Here is a 10332-nt window from a genome sequence, read left to right as displayed (position 1 = left end):
AAGGTTGAAGAGAGCTATTAATACTCAGCTGCAGCACAGATGAGCATTAATAAAGGAGCATTAAAATTCAGCTGTCGTACACTGACATGTCTTCCACTTTATATTGTTAATTGACGCCGAGCCTGAGCTCCTATCTGTTTGTTTGCATCTCTGCACTGTGTGTATTTCAGTGCGTGTGAGTGTATGCTGGCCAGAGGTGACAGTGTGTTTCCTGTGAACTGACAGGGAGTTCGTCATCTCTCTTTGTAAATTTGTCACTTCTCTTCGTAAGCCGCATGAACTCAGCTCTGTCTGGAGAACAGTACAAAGGCGGGTGAGTAAACCCAACATTTTTGGCTCTTTGATGAGGTACTTGACAGGTCGTCATTTTGAGTTATGGCCAGCTGCCCTCCTGTTTTCCGAGCAGCCGCATTGCTCCTGATTCTCTGAAGACACATTGCACAGCCCTTCAAATAACACTGTTTGTGTGTGTGTGTGTGTGTGTGTGTGTGTGTGTGGACAAAATTCAAGGTGAGAACTTATGCTTTACGGGCACTTAAAGGATTTTGTTGTAGAGGTGCTAACACAGGTTGTGGTCTGGAAGGACGCAAGGGAAAAGACATAGCGACTGTCCTTGATTGAGTGGGGAATTATTCCGTCCATTAAGATACTAGAAGAGCACCAACTGATGTCAGTGCAATGTTTCTTTTGATTTTGACTTACACACGTCTGTTTTCCCAGCTCGTTAATCATTTCATCTGAACACACTGGAGTACTTCTAACCTTTTGTTTCTTCATCTCTTCTTAGGTTTGTCTACGATGGAGGCTACGGCCAAGTTTGACTTTGAAGCTAAAGCGGAGGATGACCTGAGCTTCAAAAGAGGAGACTGCTTGAAAGTAAGGATCACACACACACACAGACATGCAAACACTTCCTTGGTTTGTTTTTAGCAACATCGCTCTTCACAAAAGTCATAAAAAGTTGTCAGCATAGAAAAACATTCAAATGACCGATTTTATATATATGTTGAGCATAAAGCAGAGTGTTTCCATGTAGATTAGTGTTTTATCACTCTTGTGTAACAATGGTGCACTGTACTATTCTCTGAAGCGCTCTTCAGTTCTCTGTGCAGCCAACCACGACTGCATCCTGCTGCTTAAGTCCGAGTTTCCTTCCTGTTTACATTGCCATTGCAACAAAATCTTTATATCTTCTTGACAGAATCACAAAGTAAAATCATATAGCAGAGGTGAACGCACAGATAACATCAAACTAGCAGACAAACAGCTACAATGACTCGACGCAGCTTTCACACATCGCTTTTGTTAACTCAGCACCTTGCTGAAGCATTAGTTCATGTATATACACCTGCAAACTTAATTTGGGTGCTTTATTGTTATAATACGTTTCAAACTATGTGAACAATGGAAAAACATTTCGATGTTGTTCCGGTGTAAACCTCTCAGAAAAGCTGTTAAAAGTGAGGTCTCCTGTAAAAAGGTGTTGGTTTTTGTAACCCGCTGCAGGGCGAGCCAATTTTATTTGTGCACTGCAGCATTTAGCTCATGTAAATCCACTGCACCCGGCATTAAAACACTTCCATCGGTGTATTGGTGTATAGCAGGTGGATATACACAAAAGGTATACAAGGAAATGGAACAGCAAAAGCCCAGCCTCTAAATAACTCTCACAAACACCCACAGCTATCTCACACAGGCAAACCACAACACACACACACACAGAACTAATCATGAACTGAGAGAAAAAATATTCTCAGTTTCTACAGTGTAGGCCATCTGGTACTTTGGCCTAGAAAATGGCTTAAAAGGACCCATCTATATCTATATCTATATCTATATCTATAAACACTACTATAAAGCTTTACTGGAACACTTGAACATCACAGTAAAACACAAAGTCTCTACATAACCATGCATCTTCAGGGAAACTTAAAGCACGGTTAGTGCACGTGACAGTGACAACCAATACACTTGAAGAAGTAACAAGACAACCCCCAAATAAAATGGTTTTGCAGGCGATTTCTCCGTAGCTCCCCTGAATTTTCCTAGAGTTTTGCCTTTTTATTCCTTTCCTTGTCACTGCTGATAGCACCAGACAACACCTGCAGCACATTCAGGTTGTACATGTAGTCTGACTCTTACAGGAGGGAAGTGTTGCTGTGTCTTCCAGCACAGTCTCAGGAGTGTAGAAGGAGATACAAGGAGACAGGCTGTTACACGAGGACAGTGTTGGACAAGTTACTTGAAAAAAGTAATTAGTTACTAATTACTGATTACTTATCCAAGAGGGTAATCCTGTTACTTTACTGATTATTTATTTTCCAAAGTAATTAGTTACGTTATTACTTAGTTACTTTAAAAAAACATGATACACAACCTGAACATTTTATAAAGCAATAGACCTTTCAGACCAATTCTATTTTTTCTATATAGTCCATGATATAAAATTGAATCAAATAAATGTCTCCTTTTAAAACTTTTTTATTAGTTTAATCTTTAAATTTTATGCACATTGCATCAAGCAATGTGCATAAAAATATGCATATAAATATTCCAGCATATAAGATAAAACAATGTTTTGTGTTTACACTCACTTTTTCCAACAGACTCAATTAAAACACAACAAAAAATAAACAAAATCGAAGATTCAGCCGCACTGAGTCCTGTTGCTCTTAAATCTATTTTCACCTGTTTAGCAGCAGTGGGGCGGGTGGAGGCTGCAGCGATCATGTCAGAGGGGGGATCTGGGGGTTTCTCTGGGAATTTCACATTCCCATGGCGGCTTGCTAGGTACTTGCTCTGATTTGAAGTTAAATTTTTTGCTGTAGAAAAGTTTTTTCCCACACAGAGTGTGCAGCTAATGTTAATGTTTTTGTCACTTTTTACAGAATCAAACTCAAAGTAATGTCAGTACTTCCAAGCTTTAAACGCTGCATGGTCGTTCTCTCTCACACACTCCATATAATCCATTGTTGATCTGTTGCTGCCACAGACGTCACATGCTCGTATGTCATTTTCATGAGACACTCTCACAAACAAAATCATGATTAAGTAATGCATGCAATAGTAATCCCTTACTTTACTCGTTAATAGGATTACAGTTACTGCCCATCTCTGCACAGGAAGATCTGAATAGGGTCACAGAAGGGCATCAGCCCAGCAGCACGACCCTTATGTGCTCCTTTCTGTGAGGCGCAACAGGAGGACAGTAGTGTTTTTTGATACGGGCAACATGGGCGGTTGCCCGGGGTGGCATCGTGGTGGGTGCGGCATCATGGGCGGCACCGATCGGTGTTCTCACTGCCATTTGCGCGGAGTAAGGACGCCCTCTGTTTGCGAGGTGCTGCTGAAGTCAAAGTAAACTTTATTGTCATCTCCGCTATATACAGTAAGTATATAGAGAGACGAGATGACGAGGCTTCAGTTACAGCAGTGCAAGTAAAGAAACAATAAATATAAGAAGACTAAGAAAACAAATATACACTTTAGGACCAGGGGTAAAGGGATCAATAAGAATTTAAAGTTTATAATTTACAGTTTGATGATTTAAAGTCTCACACACAACCTGTCGATAGGGGAGGGGGCCCGGCTGCTTCCAAATAGAGCATATTTCATTCATAATGTTGTAAATCCAAGCCCATTATGTATTCATGATTTGAATCCTGGGTTGTGCGAAATCCCAAAAATAAACCCTAGACAAAGTGAATCTGGGAACTAAGGTGTAGGTCCATTAGGTTATGTTGTGGTGATCCTCGGGTTGGGGGAAGGGTGTTCATACTGGATTGCAAAATTAAAACCAATGGAAGACGGAAAAGAAAAGTTCAAAGCCATCAGGTTTTCAGTTTAGAAAAAAGAGAAAAGAAGAGGAGGAGAAATTAGCAAAAGATACAGGTAAGCAGATGTGTCACTGGATAATGGCAGGTCATCCTGAAACAATCAGAATCATATTAAGAATATTTTATTAATCCCTAAGGAAATTATGTGGGTTACAGTTGCTCCAAGAAGAAATGGTAAAAATAGTAACAGTAACAGACTAAACTCCAAACAACACATTATGTTACAGATTTTACACATTTAAGAAATTAGCACTAATATATCAGATCACTCAATTATAAATATCAAGGATTAACAGAGGTGATTATAAATAAATATGAAGAAAATTGACAAGAATATTATATTAGTAGAAAAGCGCATGTGTGAAAAGGCTGTAACTACTGCAGTGTTTACAGTGTGTTAGATGGAGGTGTTGTACAGGGAGATGGGCACGGGCAGAAATGACTTCCTGTGTCATTCAGTGGTGCCTTTCGGTAATCTCAGTCTCTCACTGAACGTGCTCCCGTGAGTAGTCAGTACGTCATGGAGGGGGTGGGAATTGTTGATTTGTCCTATTCTCATTGTATAATGAATTATAATGCCTGTTTGTTAGCTGTTTGCATACTATGCATACTCTCTCTCTCTCTTCATATATATATATATACCGCCACTGCAGGAGGAACACTGCCAATGAAATTACCTCCAGTGGGACACTCGAGTCCATATTTCTGCCACACTGTTAGGAGCAGAGCCCAGTGTCGTTAAGTGAGAACCTGTGTTCACAGACCAGGAATATGCAACTTGATTGGCATTCACCAGAGATCAGTATAACTGTAGCTTGAGTGTCTGTGATATTATTTTCAGTTGTACTCCAAAATCTGCATTATGTATTGTCAGAGTTTAGTTGGCAGCACACAGGGATCTGCAAATAAGTGGAAAGCTGTGAGTATACACCAGTAAGTGACAACTTTAGCAAAACTGGCCTAATATAGTGGAGAACCCTCTTGTGGCACTGAACTAGAATTGTTCTATCGGCACATGGACACAAAACTGTTGTTCAAGACAGGATAACAGAGGATCCTTTGGGTCCTGTGGGTCGTGGGGTGGGTCCCACTTTGATCACGGTTATTTAGCTGAATCCCCTAGATGCCTGGATCATCTCCAGTTGAGCAGTTTTGGACTGTTGTCATTACTATGGAGGGTGTGGTTGGTTTGCAGCAGTGCATAATCAGGCGATAGGTAAACAAAATCCATTTGAATAAATGTCAACAACCAGTGTTTCCCAGCAGAATCATTAATGTTCACATCACCTGTCAGTGAATTTAAGCTTGTGGCTGATTGGTGGACATGTATGCATGCTGATGCACAGAGATCAGGCATTGCTCCGGGTGGGAGTGGCTGTTTCACCATTTTAACATACTTCATTTTGGCATAATTAGAGTTATTATTTTTTATTTTATACTATGTGGCTTTTGTATGTTTGTCATATTAATTTTATCATTAAGTAAATTAGTTTAAATGTTTAATAATAGATAATATGTGAAAATGTTTCTGATCACTTTTTTTATTTTTCCCCCCAAAATACAAATTGTTCAAATTGTTATGTATTTAATGTACCTAATAAGGTCATAATAAAATAATGCGATATTTAGAATCCCTATATATTATTCCCTATTGCCTGTATGTTGTGAATACTAACAATGGCAGTAAAAAACATAGATTTCAACAGCTTTATGGAGAATTATTATTACTTTGACCTTCAGACCAATCTATTAACCTTAAAGGAAAGGTCAGAGGTCAAATGTGACATAAATCCTTTTATCGTACTTTCTATATGTTGGCAATAAACACCACTTGTAATAATCATAGTGTTTTTAAGTAATAAGACTTTTTGTTTGTTTTTGACCAATAAATCATGATGCTGGCCTCACAGACAGATTTTAATGGATCGTTAACATGATCTGACTGTTTTCATGTATGTGTGTTGTGTGATTGTGTAAATTAGATTCTGCAAACATCTGGGAACTGGTACAGAGCAGAGCACAACGGAGCTATGGGCTTTGTCCCAAAAAACTATATCGACATTCACATCCCCAGGTAAAACCATGTTTTCATATGTTTTTTTTTTCCAAATTAACCTCCTTCTAGCTTCTGTATTTACGTATTTACACCTGTTAATAATTTCAAAGTACATTATGCAGCTGACTTACATTTACTTATTTTGCTTACTTACTTTGGCATGTGATCACTTTATCCTATATTGTTTCTTGCCTGCAAATTATGCATTTTTACCACCTCAGCTCCTTCAGCACCATCAGGTTTTGTGTCACTGCTTGAACTTTATGTTTCCTGCTCCCCATCTCCTACGTCTGTTCTCCCCTGTCTCCTTAATAACTCCAGCTGGTATCAGGAAAACACCAGTCGCACTGACGCCCAGGAGATACTGATGTCACAGCCCGTGGGGGCCTTTCTCATACGAAGCAGCCGAAAACCAGCTCCAGGCGACTTCTCCATCTCTGTCAGGTGCATTTAGCATGTTTGAGTTTGCAGGTTATCTTTACCCCACTAACTAAAAATCGTGTATTCAGACTGATTAATCTATGTGCCTAACAACTGCTAACAGCTAGACTATTAACATTTGCAATTCTGTGCCAACTCTACACGTTTGCTGTTCTTCCATTTCACAAACATTATATATATCTAACAGTGTGCAGTGTAGTTTAAAAGAGGCAAATGTTTCTTCAAATGGAGTCACACAGGGTCACTGTGAGGGGGAGCGTCGCCCACTGGTGGTGCCTTTCATGTAGGAATGTAGTGACTCAGCCTTTGTCTGGGGTTTCCACAGAGCTCCTATCTTTCCAGTTTTTGGAGAAATACCTCACATATTTAACATGCCTTCTCCCCTTTGCAAGACATGACATGTAGTCTTGTATTTAGGGTGAAGAAATTACAGTAGACATGAATGGCTCGCTTTTGTCTATAGTGGTTATCATGTTGGCTTCCAGTACAGCAATTTACACAGTGTGTGTGTGTGTGTTTATTTTTGTCCCGCATCTTTATTTTGCTTTGCATGTTCACTGCTCACCATTTAATTTTGTTCTTCTCGGAATTTTTTTTTTTGTCGGTGTTTCTCACCGTCACACAGTTGTGGGCAAGAGTAAGTATGAATATGTGCTAATTAAGAGTCAACCACTTCCTTCAGACGATTCACTTTCGTTCTTTCTCTAAAACTTACCTGCTTGCAGCAGTCTGATATTGATGAGCTAATCTTTTAAGGTCCAGACCGATACTACTAAAATGATGAATACCTGAGGCATTCAAATTTTATATTGAAACTATAGAGACTTTGTTATTGTGTTGTTTATTTTAACAAAACTTGTCTTTAAGGTCTTTTTTGTATGCTTGCCATAGGTTCATCAATGTTTTCTCTTTCACTGCACTGTGGAGTGCTGATGCAATATAGTAGCAGCATATATTTGTGTGTGTGTGTGTGTGTGTCCGTGCGTGTGTGTGGGCATGTGTCCGTGTGTGTGTGTGTCTGTGTGTGTGAGTGCGAGTGTGTCAGCGTGTGTGTGTGTGCATGCATGCATGTCTGTGCTCTAAATTGTTAATCAGACAACAGCGAACCCTCTGAGCAAATGATTGAATATTTAATTTTGAAATAAAAACTTTATGTAACTATTATAATTATAATTACAATTATAAAGATGTTTCATCTTTTAGATTTGCATACATTGTTTTATTCACCTCATCTACCTGTCTCCCTCTGTGTGGCTAGTTGCTGCAATGAGATAGTGGCTGTTTGTTTGAGGACAAAAGAAAAAAAATACTCTGGCCCAATGACAAAGTAGTAGTTAGGGTTAGGGTTAGGGTTAGGGACACTCAACAGCTGCTGGGTAAGTTTTAACTTGCTAATACCAGGCTGAAATTTTGCCTTCTGAATGGACAAAGTGTTGGAAACATTCAAAGTTTTTCACTTACACTGACACAATAGCACAGTTGCTGTACATTTCTTGGCTGCACTTCCATGATGTGAATCTCCCTTTCCACCACTTGCCAAAGATGCTCTGCTAGGTTGAACTCTGATGACTGTGGAGGCCATTTGAGTACAGTGAACGCACTGTCATGTTCAAGAAACCAGTGCGTGATGATTTCATGGCGTGTTATTCTGCTTGAAGCACTCGTCAGAAAATGGGTACACTATGGTCATAAAAGGATGGATATGGTCAGGAACAATACTCAGACAGGCTGCCTGGTGTGGTCTTCTGCTGCTGTAGCCCATATGTTTCATGGTTTAATGACTTCTGTGCTCAGAGACATTCTGGTCATAAGTGGTTATTTGAGTTACCGTTGCCTTCCTAATAGCTTGGAGCTCCACTCCACCCAGAGAACAGCAGCTCACTGGATTCTTTCTCTTTTTCAGAACATTTTCTGTAAATGCTAGAGATGCACACCAACGATCATGCCATGTTCAAAGTGACATAAATCCCATTTCTTCCCCATTCTGATCCTCAGAACAGCAGCAGGTTGTTTTAATCATGTCTAATTGCTTAAATACTTTCTGCTGCGGCACTGTGATTGACTGAAAAGATACTTGTACTAATGAGCAGATGAATAGGAGTACCTAATAAAATGGCTGGTGAGGGTATAACAGCACAATGTCTCACATTTTTTTAAGGATGGAACAAACATAAGTAGTCATTGTAGTCATCAATGAAGTCATTGTAGTACATGGAATGAAATACGTAAATGCAGATAAAAAGGATCCTACTTTTCATCTTATACCCTTTTAGACATCCAGCAGATGTTCAGCACTTCAGGGTGATGCGTGACAGCAGAGGGCAGTACTACCTGTGGTCAGAAAAGTTTCCCTCACTCAATCAGCTGGTGGAATACTATAAAAAAAAATCCATCTCCAAACAGAGTCTACTATTGCTCAAAGAGACGCAAAAAGAGGTAAGGGCTAAAGATTGAAACCTGCCTGGAAACGTACACAGTCATTGTGTCATTATTAGTGCTGTCACTATCTGGTGCTGTCAGTGGATTTAACAGGAGTCACAGAATGACAAGGTAGCCATAAGGGAAACGCTAACGTGACTTGTTTATGCCCCAACAGGAAAGGGGAGACTCAAATAAGCTTCTACCTCCTCATCCTATTTTTCCACGTTCTGACCGTGCGCCTTCTCCAGCACCACGACAGGTACACAACTCTGTGCGTAAGTCTGTGGTTACACTGATGACTGTGGACTTGCGATCTGTGAAATGTGTGTAAGATGCAGTGTCTCCCTGTCCATATAGACTGTGTGACTGTACAGTTTCAGTTTCAGGCGTGCATGCACAACTTTTAGTCAGAGTAGTTAAGTCTTTGACCTTTGATTTGCTGTACACTTTTATGTAAATGCCAACTTCTAAGGAGCCTAGAATAACAATTATAATAAGCCCCAGTGGGCATTTTTAAATTACATTTGGCTCTTCTTTGCCCAAATTCAGACAGGTCTGTCTCTTTAAATCTCTGCACATAGTAAATAAAACTTTGAAAATTGGGCTGAAAATTAGCCAGTGACAGTGAGCTGATAACATATAGAGTACTGATAAGTTTCTATCTTCCTCTGTTGTATCTAGCGCAAAACCTCCCACACAACGCAGGTCAGAGCCCTTTACGATTTCAAGGCAGAAGAGGCGGACGAGCTGGAGTTCAGTGCAGGGGATATCATTGAGGTTTTGGAGGTCTCTGACCAGACCTGGTGGCAAGGTCAGCTAAGGGGCAAAAAAGGCCTTTTCCCCTCCAACTACACCAAACCCATCTGAGAGGACGGCCCACAGGCAAACATCTGTAAAACTACTGCAACTTTTTTAGTCAAACATCTAATGCTGGTTTTGTTTGTGTTTTTGAGATTAAATTTCAAACTTAGAGCAACTCAAAACTGCTAGCAGGAAAAGGCTCACCAATACACCAAGCATGCGAGATTTTAATTTTCATCATGTCAAGGATAGCGTTCATGTTTGTCATTGACAAGACATAAAAAGCCCAAGTCAAGATAAAAACATGTTTTTTTCTGTTTTTTAATGAAAAAGTATTTCATGTATCGATCTGTCCTGCCCAGTGGTGATGTCTAATTCAGTGCTATTTGGAAAAGTATATAAGTTTCAATTGTAAGGTACCTAATGCTATTATTTCTGAGAGAAATCATCCATTTACAAATGCATTTTACGCATGATAAGTGTCACCGCATGAACGCTACTCTGTAAACTTTTTTTTGTCAGCCTTATGATTACGTTTGTTGTACTTTTTGATCACATCGTGGTGTTGGATTCCTAACAAGGCCCACGTTTTAGTACTGTAATTTATGAACTTTTGAAGTTGTTGCTGATTGCTCAGACTCCACACAACAAAAAGGTATTGTGCAGACATATTATAAGTAAACCATCCAGAGGGTTCAGTCATGTGTGTGTCCATGTCTGAAAAGTAATAAAAGCATTTTAGGACACTCTGAAGTCTAAAAGTAAAAGTTATTGTGT

The 10332-nt window shown here is 39.7% G+C and overlaps 1 protein-coding gene across 1 annotated transcript; it reads left to right on the top strand.

The window, feature by feature from the left end:
- The first annotated feature begins 260 nt into the window (after positions 1-260).
- grap2b (GRB2 related adaptor protein 2b) lies at positions 261-10025 on the top strand. The gene is made up of 7 exons (XM_005747807.1): positions 261-313; positions 788-876; positions 5819-5910; positions 6214-6336; positions 8607-8769; positions 8930-9013; positions 9436-10025. The coding sequence occupies exons 2-7, from the start codon at positions 799-801 to the stop codon at positions 9619-9621; spliced, it is 726 nt and encodes a 241-aa protein (XP_005747864.1). The 5' UTR covers positions 261-313; positions 788-798; the 3' UTR covers positions 9622-10025.
- Positions 10026-10332: the final 307 nt, after the last annotated feature.

The sequence above is a fragment of the Pundamilia nyererei genome, unplaced genomic scaffold, assembly GCF_000239375.1.
Source record: "Pundamilia nyererei isolate P.nyererei 1_Seehausen unplaced genomic scaffold, PunNye1.0 scaffold00205, whole genome shotgun sequence".
Lineage (NCBI taxonomy): Eukaryota > Metazoa > Chordata > Actinopteri > Cichliformes > Cichlidae > Pundamilia > Pundamilia nyererei.
The sequence above is the reverse complement of the archived record's forward strand: the minus strand, read 5'-3'. Positions and strand labels throughout refer to the sequence as shown.